This window comes from Alosa pseudoharengus, unplaced genomic scaffold (genome assembly GCF_046254945.1).
Source record: "Alosa pseudoharengus isolate Yale_2024_CS ecotype anadromous, Long Island Sound unplaced genomic scaffold, YU_APseudo_1.1 YU_APseudo_1.1_scf_7, whole genome shotgun sequence".
NCBI lineage: Eukaryota > Metazoa > Chordata > Actinopteri > Clupeiformes > Clupeidae > Alosa > Alosa pseudoharengus.
The window spans coordinates 41,304,885-41,321,494 of NW_027468859.1; the positions used below are offsets into that span (position 1 = coordinate 41,304,885).

General features: G+C 40.4%; 1 protein-coding gene across 1 annotated transcript in view; it reads right to left on the bottom strand.

The window, feature by feature from the left end:
- cd2ap (CD2-associated protein) overlaps positions 1 to 16,610 on the bottom strand; it is a 154,480-nt gene that overhangs the window by 93,555 nt on the left and 44,315 nt on the right. The window contains exon 3 of the mRNA XM_076272389.1: positions 661 to 823. Within this exon, the coding sequence (XP_076128504.1) occupies positions 661 to 823 (163 nt within the window). The remainder of the gene's footprint in view (positions 1 to 660; positions 824 to 16,610) is intronic.

Consider the following 16,610-nt stretch of genomic DNA (forward strand, 5'->3'; position numbering starts at 1 on the left):
GTATGAAAAGGGATCATATTCCAAAAATAATTCCGTGGAAATGCATGGATTCCAGTTGCTTGCTAAATCAAGTGAAAATAGTAGACATTATACTGCATGTTACTGGACATCGTACCTTGAGATTTCTGACTGGTTTATTTGATTTTACTTTGGAGTGCCACATACTTTGTCTGATACTAATGGTTGAATGGTTCAATTAAAACCTACAAATTTTACAAGTTACGGTGTGTTTCCACACACCGAAATTTCGCGTCGCTCTCATTGAGGTTGAATGAAGACGAAATTCGCCCTGGTTGGGCGAAATGAAAGTGAATCGCCGAGGCAGGCGAAACAAAGTTGGCCAAAGTTTTACTTTATTTAAATGAGGACCATTCGAGAACCAATCAGTCCGCGTCTTTGTGTTTGGAGGCGGGAGTTACAAAAAAGTCTGACCAAAATGAAAATCGCGAGGTGTTTCGCTGTGTGGAAACCAACCGTTAGTGAATTGTCCCCCATTCCCCTAGGGGAAAAAAGTAGATTACCACACGGCTCCCTGAAAAAATTGAGGCTCTGTTTTTGAGATACTGAATTGTAAATCATACAGTTCTTACTGTACACCAAAAGACATAATGACAGACAGCAATTAAGAAACAGAAGATATTGTTCATCAAGAGAACTAACTCTTTTTGGAGACACGAGGCTGGGAGCATGGCTGGAAGCCACCCGCTGGAATGCCATAAGTGCTGATTCTCTGGACAAGACTGGCCACATTTCCAGCCCCACGTCGTGTAGGCTGAGTTTCTTCTTTCACCTCTTTGGTTTCTTTTGATTCTTTTTTAATTTCCTGAAAAATCAAGGGGTTAAACGTTAAACAGGTAAAAAGATAAGCGAGTGTAAGATGTGTGGATAATTATCATGTCTGACTCCCTGTATGCGATTTGCTTGCATAAAATGATTCCGTGGATTTTGCAACAACACGGCAACAAACACAGGTCTTCAGACTTTGACTAAACAAACGACAATTTTGACTGCAAGGTCCCAAATTGAATCGAGTGATAATGGTCCCGTATTTAGTTTTGGGTCTTTCAAGAGGGGTCTAAAGGCATATCTGTTCAACATGCACTAAGTTCATTAAGCGCTTCTTATGTGTTATGGTTTGTATAGTATTGATTATTTTCATTAGGCTGTTGATTGACATTGTTGTTTATTATTGATATTCTCCTTAATGTAGTCTTGCCATGTTATTGATATTGTTGTTATATTATTGATTGAATGGACATTATTGTTTATTATTGCTATTTTCCTTCATTTTCATTGTTTATTTTATTAGGCTATTGATTCAATTGACATTGTTGTTTATTATTGCTATTCTCCTTGAAGGAACACGCCACCCAATGTCAGTAGTAATATATGTTCTTACCTTAACTTTCACGAGTTGAGTCATACCTCTCCCGTGTCGGTACGTGCACTCAAACGCTCTGGTGCGCGGCTGGACTGTGTTAGCATGTTGCTATGCTAGCGGGCTTTGCAGTAACTAACCGTAGAAGTAATCAAAAACATCCAGGTTTTCCCGACTTAAAAACAGTTGCACGAGTAGTTGATAGAAATGTCTACGGCCACGCAACATGAAACGTGGCGATTTTCCAAGCGAATAAACAAGAGAACTACAATGTGTGGCGCAATAGCACTTGGGAGTACTTCGACCTAGCGTAGTAGTATTGTTAACACCTAATTGTAGATCCTATCCACCACAGAGTTTAGAATCCATGCTTGTGGATCACCCATGTAGCCTACATTAAAACAACCAGTGGATGGTGGGCAGGTGCGGTTTTGAAAATTGGTCAAAAAACTTTGGTGCTGATGGATGGCTGATGGATGATAAGTTTTGCTATGCAGTTATGGTTGAAATAATAGCCCATCAGCGCATCTCTAGTGTGTGTGCCTCTCTCTCGCTCAGAGGGGAGGGAGAGGCTGAGGGTCGATCCAGCATGGATTCTAAACTCTGTGGTGGATAGGATCTACAATTAGGTGTTAACAATACTACTACGCTAGGTCGAAGTACTCCCAAGTGCTATTGCGCCACACATTGTAGTTCTCCTGTTTATTCGCTTGGAAAATCGCCACGTTTCATGTTGCGTGGCCGTAGACATTTCTATCAACTACTCGTGCAACTGTATTTAAGTCGGGAAAACGTGGATGTTTTTGATTACTTCTACGGTTAGTTACGGCAAAGCCCGCTAGCATAGCAACATGCTAACACAGTCCAGCCGCGCACCAGAGCGTTTGAGTGCACGTACCGACACGGGAGAGGTATGACTCAACTCGTGAAAGTTAAGGTAAGAACATATATTACTACTGACATTGGGTGGCGTGTTCCTTTAATATAGTCTTACCAACATTGTAAATTGTTCCCTGTTAAATTTAAGTATTATTTGGCGTCTGCCAAATCCCATAACCATAACCATTTAAGGATGTTCCATTACAAAAAATGGTTTGTCATCTCCATCAAGTTATTCAATATGCTAATGATATAGGCCTATATGTTTAGCCTATTGAATAACTCTTTCAACTACAGGCCTATATTTAGCCTTATATTCGATAGAGTCCCGAAGACATGACGTAGCGTTGCCAAGGCAGCAATTTCACTGGATCTAAACAAATCAATCTAACCATTGAAATCGCCATAGCGGTGGCTTTCTTAATCTATTTCAATAATTTTACAACGTTTCTAAGACGTTAGTAAGGGTGTCACGATTTCAATTTTATTTCGAAATCGATCGAAATTACATCTCAATCTCGAACTTCGAACTTAAAAGTACAATCGACGATGCAGCCACACCCCCAATGTCACGTCCAGCATGTATGCCAAGACGCACAAACACACATGCACGTGCTGAACTGCAGCATCAACACTCCTCTAATTTAAGGCTGCAGCCAGTTTAAATATAGGCCTACACATCAACCTACCGAAATCAAAGCCCCTCTTGCTACTTTGAAATCACCGGTGTGGAAGTATTCGTTCATTCACGTCAATTAAAACTAACTTAGCCTACTCAACTTAGCAAGTGAAAAGATGGTCTAATTACAGTCCAAAGTTACTTTAAGGCTTAAAATGCACATTTATAAGTACATATTCCATGAACACTAACCTTGGGTCTCTTCGGAGTGTGCTGAAACAATCAAATTAACATTCTGTGTTGTTTCATTTTACTATGTTCACGTCTCTGTTTTAGCCTAATGTTAGTTCTGTTTACATTACAACCTCGCGGAAAAGGCCAAAAAGAGTAAATAACATATAAGGAATGCATTAATAGTAATATTTAAAAAAATCGAAAATCGAATCGAATCGTGACTTTAAAATCGAAAATGACATCGAATCGAGGATTTGGAGAATCGTGACACCCCTAGACGTTAGTATATTTTTTTACACTGTAGGAATCACATACTACAACATATATTCATACCAACACGATCAAACTCGTGACTTCACAGCATGCGGTTAAAATCCTTAAAATCACGGACGTGTTTTGGCTTTATTTTTTTGGCAAAAAACGTCGCTCTTAACAGCCGCCAGTCTTTGAGAAGACGTGAAATATCCACTGGAATTTTGTTTCTTTCTATTACACCTGCCAGGGAATCCGTGTTATGTGGCTAAGCTGCTGCCTAGCAGGTAAAACACGTTTAAATGGATATATTTATTTTTATTAGCTAGAAATGATGCCACATGTCTACATTCAATGCTGTTTATGCCACTTCGAAAGTTTGTTTAGATCCAACGTTATTGCATACTATAGCAATAAGGTTGCAGGCTTGCTTAGCTAATCAGTCATGTGTCTATATGCTAACGTTACTTTCCTGTTAACTTCCAGCACAATGCATTTTGTGCATTGTATTCCAGTCAATCATTCAATGCGTGGCCAGCGGCATAGGCTACTTTATCAAAGTAATTATCCTCTGACCTCTGGGGGAAATGACTGCCCACCCCTGTCATTATGTAGCCTTTGAGTAGGTACTGTTCTCACTTTAAACTAAATCTAAACTAATGTTTGTGCAGTCGAAGCCCTAGCCTAAGCCTAACCAACCTTCAAAGTGACTGGCCAAATGTTTAGCCTACCTTTCGTAAATCATCTGTTTCTTTTTCATAGGTAAACCCACTACACCTCTAGATGAAAACAATCCAGACTCGGCTAGATCGAAATATTTAGGCAATATGCTTTTATTCTTCATCTTATATCAAGTTCAGCCAGCTTGCTTTCTATGCGCTGTCCGTGTAAACAAACTAGCGCTTGTCCTCAGAGTTCGTTCTTCACTACGGTTATTATAATATATAAAATATTAAGAAGAGCTCTTTTATGAGTTAAATCGAAACAATGAAGGCAATTATTACTGGCCTTTATTTTTCCAAATCTGAGGCCCGGCTATAAATAGAATCCCGGCCATAATTTCAGGATTTAGGTATGTACGTGTGTTTCAAGCATAGTGCAAGCACTAATCTCTGAATGAAAGTGCACAGAACTTGTGCATTTCAGAGCGCTAGCAGCTCTCTCGCGGCTGTAACTGGTATTATGACACCTGTCGGGCTGTGGCTAGTAATTTAGCATGCTAATTCTGGTTGATATCTCTGCAGCACTATACCTTGTCATTTTTTTAATGACATCACCCTTTTTTCTCCTCATTCTTTTGATGCATGTAGCTCATTTTTTGGATATTTTTACCTCAATTCTTACACGGCACCTTTAATATGAATTAACATTTAAAAACATGTTCAATTATATATATGTATTCATATATAAGTCGCACCTGACTATAAGTCGCAGGGCCAGCCAAACTATGAAAAAAGTGTGACTTATAGTCCGGAAAATATGCTACTAAGCCTAATCTGTATGTCGCTGCTTGTTGACATCGTATTCTCATATATGATCGCTAAACTTTGATTCCTTTTAATGTCTGTAAGCACGCAATTTGCGTTGTAGATGGGGCAGGACGGGCGATTATGAGAGGAATTAGGGGACATCTTAGCAGGGCATGTCCCGACGTCCCGGGGACCATGAAAAATGTTCCCGGGACACAATAGACAGTTGTCTGGGACAACTCTGGGATAGTAGAAAAAATGGCAAAGCCATTTCCTAAACTGTTCACATGAAAATATAAACGTATCTTTCTCATCTAAATACAATATAAAAAAAAAATATTAACAGCGAAAATACAACAGGTTTGACCGGCCGTAATGGGCAGCTGGCAAAAGCAGCGTTAGCCAGCTGATCTGTAAAGAAGTGGTTTTGTACACACAGCCTTACAACACTGTTTACTGCTCTTCAAATCACTGTACAATGTCATTTTTGGTACAAATACAGTGCAAGATACCCTAATGTGATCGGTGCTTGCGTTTCTTTAGGAATCCGCCGTCTTGATTTGTATAGAAATGAATATCATGACATTGTGAACATTTTTGACTGATGGAGTAAGGCTACACTGGTGTTAGCACTCACCAGCCGTCTTGAACTGACACATAACTGTTAAAAACAGCACTCACTGATGCACTTATTCTTACTGTACGTTTTTTTAATTGTCCTAAAATTGTTGAAAATTGCTTTAAAACTTAAACTGTTAACCATGTTGTTAGTCGCTTTGGCTAATAATGCGTCAGCCAAATGTAATGTAATGTAATATAATGTGTCAAGCAGGCAGCTCTGACTGAGTGAGTGCGCCAACGTCAACACAAGTCCTTAGCCGACAGTCCTCGGCATGTGGATAAAACAAAAGGTCAAAGTGAAATCTGGAACTATTTCGGATACATCGCGGATAAAGAAGACAAGCCAAGCCAACAGGTACATAGAGGCCCGTTTGTAAAATAAGTAATTCAAAAGCAAGTAGGCTACGCATAGAACTTGGCTAAGCACCTCGGAGACATACCCCAACATTTTTAAAGATGTCAAAGGTTAACGAATGGGCTATAGAAAACACCACTACATGATTAGTGCCAAGTTCATCTCTTCAGTTTTAGTCTAGGCTTATAGCCTAAGCCCTAAGTGAAACGAGTGTGGTTTTCTGGGATAAACCTAACCTTCATTCATCAGTGAATTTTGACGAGACATAACGGCTGTGATCATGGTGTGCTAACGTGATGAAAGCGCAGTATGTTCCCGATAGTATAACATAACTTGCAAACGATCTATTTAATATTCGGCCAGTACTACTGGTAATGTTTGTCAGGGCATGTAGACTGCAATTTCTTCAATAATTATTGCCGAGATGTAGGATAAGCTACCCGAAATGCGCTAATTAAAGCCCACTGCATATATTACCACCGAAGCGTGTTGAGTCCAGTGTTTCCTCTATGTTGATTTGGTAGTGGCGGCCCGCCACGGTTTAATTTTCTTCCCCCATGGTATCAGAAATGGGACAGACGCACAATAGTCGCAGTTGCCTTTTAAATGATCCTGCCGACATTATGCACCCCCGTTGGCAGCCGCTAACATTGCAATTTAATAACAAGCAGAACTATTCAGAGGTTTGGGGCTGTCCAGTTTACCTCCACATAGTGTGTGGATGTGCTTATTGTCCAAACGTTTGCTTTCTTCTGAGTGACTCACTATTAAACAACACCTCCACCAAAAAAAGTCACCGCGGTTTTAATAAGACAACGTTCAACTTGTCAGTTCTGACAGCTCACGTCCTGATATCAAACATCTGTAAACATTAAAACGATAAGTGAGTCACTAATATAATACAAATTGGAAATAGTCTATAGATGTAGTAATAGATGTAATGATGTTAAAATAAATAGTTGTGTTGTATGACACGGAAAAGTTTATTTTTTAATAATTTGGGCTACACAGACGCACAAAGGCCGCACGACCTAAACGTTTGTTACCCTTGTTGCTAAATGTGAAAATTAGCAAAAAGAAGTGCAACCATTTTTTTAACTTTTCTTACGAATTAGGCTACAGAATGCTTAGCCTAGGCCAGGGGTGGGCAAACTGCGGCCCGCCGAGCATTTTCATCCGGCCCGCCGAGCATTTCATTTGGTTATCAGGCTGCTCGCTATTTTTTTCCTGCGATAGAGACGACGTTGGTTAGCCTTACTGCAAACTGCTTTTCACTCTCCTTAGAGAACGTTCGCAATGTCAATGTCAAAACATCATGTTAAATCGAGATAACATCATGTTAAACTAAGTTAACTCCTTTGCAGCAGATCTAACGTGAACATTATGTGATCCATTTAATTGGGAAAGCGTCTGCACTCACGAGAGGGAGAGAGCCGCAGGTTCCAGCTGGTTTGTCATTGTTGATAATTGATATATCCTTCTTATAAGAAACTTTTAAAAGGAAATCATGAAGGCAACAGTAGTTCCCACTACTGACCATTTAAAAACTGTGAGAGGGCCCAGCCGTAGGTACAGCACTAGCCATAGCGGAGCAGGCAGAAGATCATTGAGAAATAAACGTGAATTAAAGCGACAGTGCACAATTTATACATTTGATAAACTGCATAAAATTAGCAGTATTTTTAAGCAATTCATATTTTAAAAGAAATACTTTTCATACTAAATTATAGGCTATAAAAAAAAAATATTTTATATTTTTTTATGTATGTGTCCTAGAGGAAACACTGGAGTCCTAATAATAATAGCAAATAATGTGGTAGCAAATAATGTTAACTATCAAAGAAATAGACGTAATGTAGGAATGCACACAGATATATTGAAACATGTAATGGTGTAGGCCTATCTGACGAAGACCTGGTTGAAATGTTGTACTTGTACAATGGGAGCAAAGAAGACTATCTTCACTTTTTCCCCTTTGCAACGGTCAAAGAAATCCCATAAACACGGGAAGGCCTAGGCTAGCCTAATTCAGATGGCTTAAAGATTAGGCCCTTCTGCATAGCATTCAGTGATTTGCATGCAGTAATTTCAACACTGACCTTGATCTAGCCTACTTTGGCTATTTAAAGATACTTTATTGCCAACAAACAATAAAAGACTTAAATCACACACAAACTACTATTTTACTGACTATGAAAAATAATAATTATGTAGGAAGTTTAGAACCCAGAATTGACCTGCACACTACGAAAGTGCACCAAATTCAACACAAATGACTCAATACACTTGGAGGAGGTCTGCATCCTTTCTTTTCCAGATATTTTAGGATTTTGCCATGGTATCATTTCAGTATCAAGATATTTATGGCAGGTATTGTATCAAAGTCATAATTTTGGTATCGTGACAACACTATTAGCGTTTTCTTTGTACATCCAGCCCTGAGTGTTGGCCTTTGCTAGCTTATTTAAACTTTACAAAATGAGATGGGTAATGTTGTTTCAAGTGTCTTATCAGATTCATTGTGTCAAAGGTTTTTGGTGTCGTCCCTCCACGGCCTACTTTTTCCTTTCAGGTGTCTTCTTCACACAAGCGGAAGAGTTTCCATACAGCTGATATGTTACAGGTTAATCCGCTAGTTTTCCTATGTGCATGCTGCTGATGTTGCGCGATGTAAATCATGTGGCGTGCGAGTTGACCGGCATTTAAATCGGTATATCTTAGGCTGACCAGGCGGTCGCCGGTCATGGCTGATCACCAGCCAATCAACTGGTGCATCTCTAAGAATGAGGATTCTGGCTGTGTCCCCAATCAGTGTTAGGAATCCACCATAATACCGATTCCCAAAAAAACACCTGCTTAAGGACCTGAAGGACTAAAAACCAGGGGCCTTGACATCTGTGCTATATAAATGCATGGAGAGTAGTGTCTCACCACCTACAGTATCATACATGATGTCAGACAAATTGGATCCACTTCAGTTTGCCTATAAAGTAAAATGCGGCTTTCTGACCTTCAGGTTTACCCAACGCTGATTTTATGGATTAAGAGTACTGGGTAGACCACAACAAAATGGTCCTAAAATGGTTTTAAATCAAGTAAGTTGGTATTAGACACAGGACTTCCTCAAGGCTGTGTCTTATCTTCCATTCTCTTCTCTGTCTACACTAACAGCATCTCCTGTGTCAGTAAAGGAATGATACTTCTTAAATATGCAGAAAACATGGTCCCACCTGACTGGCAGTGATGCTTTGTCCCTTTAGGAAGTCAACAACTTGGTCCAAACATTTGTTGACTACTAAATGGAGTTAAACATCAACAAAACCAAAGAGCTGCGCTGTGGGGGGCAGACAGAGCAACATCACCTCTCTTCCACCCAATCAGTATCCTGGTCCAGCAAGGAGCAGGTGCAGTCTCTTATACCTGGGAACTGAGATAGAAACCTGCCTGGTTTTCTCACAGCACACCGACTCGGTATATAAAAAGGCACAACAGCGCTGCTGAGGAAACTCAGGACTTTGTGAAGTTCTGTCCATAGGGGGCACTGTAAATATTTCGAAATGGTCCAATCTTATCCAAACTTGGATGAAATTTTTCATGAAATTCCGTCTATTGGGGTCTGCAGAGTCGCAGTGTCTGCAGCCATGACCATATAATAGGTTCAGATACTACATTTTCATCAAAGGTCCACAGATACAGTATTTCAATATTTAAAATAAAAGCACATTTACCCTTTGTCTTATCTCCAGAATCAGATAGATAGATAGATAGATAGATACTTTATTGATCCCCAAGGGGAAATTCAAGCATAGAATTTTAGACAAATTATTCTTTCCTCTTTTAGAATTCCCACATCCAATTAACCCAGCCACACCCATTTCCATCATTCACATTTTCCCATAATTTTCAAAAAACTCAAAAATTAAACTAATCTATCTACTCCTAGACCGTTGATCCAATTCCTACGAAATTCGGCACATCACTTTCAGACCAAGCCTAACAAATTGGCTTTTTCCCATTTTTGATTCGTCGCTCCATTTGAAAGTTACACATTAATCCACTTTTGGGATGTGGCCTATAACGATTCTATTACCTATATTGTATCTTGTAAAGGTTCAATCTTATTCAAACTTGGTACAATCAATACTACATTTTCTGGATGCACACTAAATTTCGCACAATTCGGACCATTGGGGTCGCTACAGCCCCCACCCTCATTCTGCTAAAGGGCACTTGCCATTTTGCTTGGACCCCAACAATCACTAAAATTACCAACATCCATAAACAGCTGGCATTGATTTCAATAATTATCATCCTATATCTAACCTACTACATATTTCCAAAATACTGGAGAAGGTAGTTGCATCTCACTTCAGACCAACCTCCAAAGCAAAATTCTTTGGAGCAATTTTAATCTGTTTTCCGTCCCCAAAACAGCACTGAAACAGCCCTGGATAATATCACAAATTATCTCCTCTGTGCAGCTGACACTGGTCTACTGTCCATCCTCATCCTTCTAGACCTCAGTGCTGCCTTCGACACAATTTCACACCAACTACTATTGGAGCAGCTAGCGAGCTTTGGAAACTGACACAGCTCATGCTTGGTCTACTCACTATTTAGCAGACAGAACATATTTTCCCATTCAGGACCACCGGTCAGAAAGCTCCATCCTAAACCATAGGGTCCCATAGGGTTCGCATCTTGCATCGACTTCTGCAATGCAGTCCTGATAGGCATCCCAAACATACTCATCCATCGCCTCCAACTCATTTAAAATTCTGCGGAACAGATCATCACCTGCACAAGTCCTCCCAACATAGGCTACACCTCTCCTGATAGAGCTACACTGGCTCCCTGTCTCTCAACGGATCAACTTTAAAATCCTGTTGATGACATTCAAAGCAGTCCATAAGACACAGAACTCCTACATACTTAAATACAAAATTTATGTACAGCTGGATTACTGACAGTACCCAGGGCTCTACAATGCGCCCATTTCACTCGCACATGTGACTAAATATTTCAGCGTGCGAACGTAAAAAAATATTTAGGCACACTTGTGCGTGTGGCTTCTCACAGCATTTTACACGTATATATTTTCTATAGAAACAGCTGCAAATACATCATGAGGAGGGGCAGAGTAGGACACTATATTATGGGGAGATCAGTTATTCAAATCTTCATTATCTAGTCTGTAGTCTACTATCCTGAATGTAGTTGTTACAATGTTACTACTGGGGCCGCGGGGATTAAGAGAGAATCATAAAACTAAAAAACTACATTGCCTACACACTAACTATTTCAAAACAGCGCGAATTCATTCGTTCTTAAAACATCCTCTGATATCAACAAGTATGGGCCCGTCCCATTTCTCCCCCCTTAAAACTTCCACTTGGTTTTGATTGCCCTCAACATTAAAGCCCCCTCGACAAGGGAAGTGGAGGTGAAGATCTTTCCCTATAAATTGGGACACCACTAAATGCAAATTAGCGTAGCGAACGTGCTCACCTACGTCACGCGCAGCGCCGACGTGTCTACCGGTAGTAGCCTGCTACTATTTTCATTCAGGAACATGCCCATTCCAGCGGTCGTTGTTGTGTGGGCTGTGCTGGTTTATCTACGTCTAGTTAATTAACAAAGATATTCGTGTTCATGTGAACGCCAGAACACCCACCTTAAATATTGACGAAACTACCCAGATCAGATATATAACGTTATTTGATGGGCAGACTCTCTCAAAGCACTCAGCAGATATCATGAACATCGTCAGAGAGCTTCGTGAGATATTTTCTAACATTAGTGTTCAAAACTCAACAGTCCATCAGATCCATCCAGCTAACATATTCCAACATATTCCGAAATTTTAATATGCTTATTTGCGAAAATATATGAAAAATTTGGCCGGCTCGCTGAGCTCGCACGGTATCCAGGGTAATTTCATCTCCCACTTCGTTTTAAGCCTGCATCGGTCCTGGCTATGTTTTGAGGGTTGATTTTAAGGGCAAAATAGCACTTCCCCTTGCTCCCTATAGTAATGGGACACCCTAGCCCTACACGTGCACGCGCAAAAACGAGGGTTAGGGCAAAAATCTAGGGGTAGGGGAGGTATTGGGACGGGCCCTAAGCCTAGTCAGGGTTCTAAATTAACACCCACCAACCCGCAAAATGCGTGTAAAATTAATTTTGGCGGGTTAATAAAAACTTACTAGCAAGTTTGGCCGGTGATGCATGAGGTATTACATGCATGATACATAAGGCTCTGTTCTTGGGTCATTTATCCCACTGGCAGTACTACATTTCCCATGACCACTGTGCCGTAATGCTACGTGATGACCTTTCATACGCCCATTGGCTGTGCGCAGTTTGCAGTGAAACCAGCGCGAGAGACGATGGAAACGAACGGAGCGTCACAAGGAATTAGAAGAAGGAACGAGCAGGGAGTCAGAGCAGGGAGCACAGACTGAAAGTGGAGGGAGTTAGCCAGTAAAGTAAAGTAAAAGTACATAACACATGTACATAACACAAATACAAAACGCGTTACAAAATATGAACGCAAGGTGTTTACCTATTTCCTTTGTGGAGGGGTGTCATGTTACGGAGGCTGCAAAACCTGAAGCAGCAAGATCGTTTATTTTATTATGACCGCCGCGCAGCGAAGCGGCGGTCATATAGGTCTAGTCAGATTTTCACAGTTTTCTGTGAATATCTCGAAAACCGTAGGGTTTAGGAGGACCATTTTTTTTTTGTATGTTGATCTCAAGGGGCCATGTCAACCCATTCCATAACCACTCATTTCATGTATAGCGCCACGTAGTTAAACACAAAAAAGTAAAAATGAGGTGTTGTAATTGAAGGTATCTGTGACCTAACAAAGTCAAAACTGTACAAAATTGGAAATGTAGGATCATTATGACACCCTCTGTATGCACGCCAAGTTTCGTGGAATTCCGTTCATGGGGGGCCACACAATAAATTGATTTATGTTACTATACACCAACTGGCCTGTAGGTGGCCGGAGACAGTTTTCTGTGAATATCTCGATAACCGTAGGGCCTAGGAGGTCCACCTTTTTTATGTATGTTGGTCTTAAGGGGGCATGTCAATCCATCCCATTACCACTTATTTTATGTATAGCGCCACCTAGTTAAAAATGAAAAAGCAAAAAATTAGGTGTTTTCATCACAATATCTCTAGCTGACAAGGTCAAAACTGCACGAAATTAAAAGTGTAGGATCATTATGACACCCTCCGAATGCATGCCAAGTTTTGTGTACTTTCGTTCATGGGGGGCCTTACAATAAAATAATTTATGTGTACATTTAGTGACGTACACCAACAAGGATTCCCGGGACACTGAAAGACCGGCGTACACAAAACTTGGTGGGCATGTACCCCCACATGGATAGCATGGAACCGTAATTTTTCGTTTTGATCTGTAGCCCCCCCGCTGGACTGGACCCCCCGAAAGAAGGGTAGGGCAGACACAGTTCTCTGTGAATATCTTGAGAACTGTAGGGCCTAGGATGACCATTTTTTTCCGTATGTTTGCCTCCAGGGGTCATGTTAACCCATTTCATGTGCACACATGTGCACAAACAGATACACACACACACACACACACACATACATTCACAGTAATCATACGTATGACACATACTCACACAGTAGACATATGTACGCTTGCATGCACAGGCACACAAGCACGCACACACACACACACACACGCATAACATAAACATGTACATGCACACAATTCAAGAATTTCTCAGAATTATGAACAGGCAAGATGGAGGTGGGGTTGTATAAAATTTATTTTACATGTGAAATCTATGAACTAATCATGTTTTGGTACTTGTTGTCTAGCAGATATCAGTGAGAATTGAGTGTGGATAATGCAATTTAGTGAGACAGTTAGAATCATATAGGCCTTTCAGCGTGATTTATTTTTCTGGAAAAAATGTGCTGGACTGGGCGGCGGTCATATTTTGTACCGCTCTGCGGTACATCTAGTTGTCTATGGAGTCAGCTGAAGATGGAACGTGAAGAGCTTGTAGGCGAACATTTTCAGTTTTAAAAAGTTGCCTGATCAGTGATCACCATCACCAGACACATCACGCACTGTGTGTAGGGCACCGAGAGACAGAGGAGGGAACAACATTTAGCCAATAAATAGTAGCTGTACTGCAAACTGTTTTTCACTCTTGTTAGAAGTATACAATGTCAACATGCACCAACAGCATGTTACATAAAGATGATACTTTTCGGGTCCTCTCTAAAAAGATCCAACTTGAACGTAGGGCCTATGCTACTCCATTTACAGTTTTTCTCAGTCGCTTTGGTGCTTTTCTCAGATCAGAATGAAAATTCTCATAACTATTAGTTCAACCTCCACAACATTTAGTCATTTGTGCACATCATAGTAGCAATTTCTCCTTCCTCTGAACAAATTGCAAATTCTTTTGAACATGTATCAGTTGCTTTGTCATGTCAGTCAAAATTAACTATACTTATGGATGCTGAATAGTCGTTCCCAATAAAACTAATAATCATCATTTCATTGCTTGAGTCATTACATACAAAATTGGTGAACTAGTTATCAAATTCTGTCACAATGCTGGAGAATTGCAAAGAGCATTAAACTGTGAAACGTACATATTCAGTGTCTTGTACTCACTTACTCCCCTAACTACAGCAATTTGTAACTTTACTGTAGTTTTTCAAATGGCTGTACAAGTACTGTATAGTGCTGTCTTGAACATTTTCAGGTAGTGTCACAGAGTTCTGACATTTTTTTGCATGGGAAAACACTGAAAGCATAAACTGTCGTAATGAAAACATGACAAAGCCATTTGACTATTTTGTTCATAAACAATGGTGTCAAGACTTCTCATTTTGATGACACTGGCAGTTGACATAAATACTTGCTTTTGAGGAATGGACTATCCATTTTGAGCAAGTGACGTGCTTTTGCAGGTTATCCACTAGGTTTTGCAGTTTGCACTAATTGTTTTGAGAAATGCACTAACTGCTGTGCAAATGTTAATAGTGATGCGAGAAAAGCACCAAAGCGACTAAGAAAAACTGTAATTGAGAACGCATCATGCGGCAGTGGTTGGGACAGACTTATGGGGGCGAGAAGAGGAATGAAACAGGGGATGAGGATATCGACAGACAGATAAATAGATAAGATAGATAGATAGATAGAGATCCCAAACATGAAATGAAGTGTTTGCACTTTCTGTGTATATTTTGTATGTTCATGATCAAATGCATTCAGTGACACTCATCTCATAATTCTCTTATTCAGTGACACTCATCTCATAAACTCATAATTCTCTTATTTTCACCGGAAAAAAATTGGCTAGTAGACATTCTGATTTGCTAGTAACTTTAGAAAGTTACCAGCCACATTGGCTGGTGATCAAAAAAGTTAATTTAGAACCCTGAGCCTAGTTAACGTTAACGTTAGTATGCTTGGAAATGCATTGGGAAAACTACGCCAAAATGCAGAGCATATGTGCTTTTTTTAAACCAGCCAATGGACAGAAAAAAAACAAAAACACGAGCGAGGAAGAAAGTGTCAAAAAGAAGGCTAAAACGGGTGAAAAAATCTACAAATTCAACCCGGATTGGCTAAAGGATTTCGAGTTGCTAGAGTACCAGGCATCGACGAAGCTAATGTTCTGCAAGTTTTGCCCCGCTGTCACTCGCAGGTACCTCACTTTTTATCTCCGGTAATCCGAATCTGAGGATAGACAGGGATGCAAACAGAGGTATGGTCAAAAAGGAGTGAGATTATCAAAGCCCACGCCCCCGCAGGAAATATCATATAATTACATTTTGCCACCACCTCTGCCATCCAGGGCTCACCCTATTCACACAAAAATGTTCTTTATATGAAAATACACTGTCCCAGTTCCTTGGAAATTCTTAAAAGTAAAGAATACTGAGACAACGCTGGAAAATTTGGCATGTCCCTTTTTTTCAAATTTTTTTTTAAAAGTCTGACATTTTGAATTTGTGTTTGGCTGTCTTGACCTCAATCTCCGTTTCAACCTGTAACCCATGGGCGGATTATGAACTTTCGGGCCCCTGGGCCCAGATGTATTAAGGGCCCCCCACTTATTGCCCTATATGTGGGAGGGGGGGTTTGGGGGTCCTCCCCCAGAACATTTTTAATTTTTCTGATGTGATTTCCTGTATTCTGGTGCATTTTGGGGATGGCCAATATTAAATTCAATCAGATTCATAGCCTACATCCTGATTTGTTGATATTGAGGCAATGATTCCATGCAAAGGCTTGGGCTTCAGGGGCCCCTGACCCCGGTAGGCCCGTGCAGTAATCCATCCCTGCTGTAACCAAGACCAGTTCCACTTTGTTTTACAACCCTCATCCACTTTCTTAACTGTTAGTGCCTCATTCTCATCAAATTCTCTCATTCTGCAAATGAAAAGTTGCATATATTAGCCATAGTGTTACCCTAGACCTGACAGTATCATAACAGAGTGCAAAATAGTTCACTTCACTCTGCCCCCTTTCTCAATGCGCCCCAAAATAACGTTCTTCTGCACGAAAATGTAGTTAAAATGTATCAACAGTAGTGCGGTCTGTCTGTTAGGATAAGCCCACACATCAGTTTCTCGCCCTTATGTGGTAGGTGTCATTGAAAATAAGTCAGTTTGTCACTTGTCACTTCGGGTTGCATTTGCGAAAAAGCCTAGACCAGCGGCTCATTAGGCTACTAGACGTCAACAAGCTGCTAGCCTAAAACTATGTGTACCATTAGGCTACACATTGGAAAG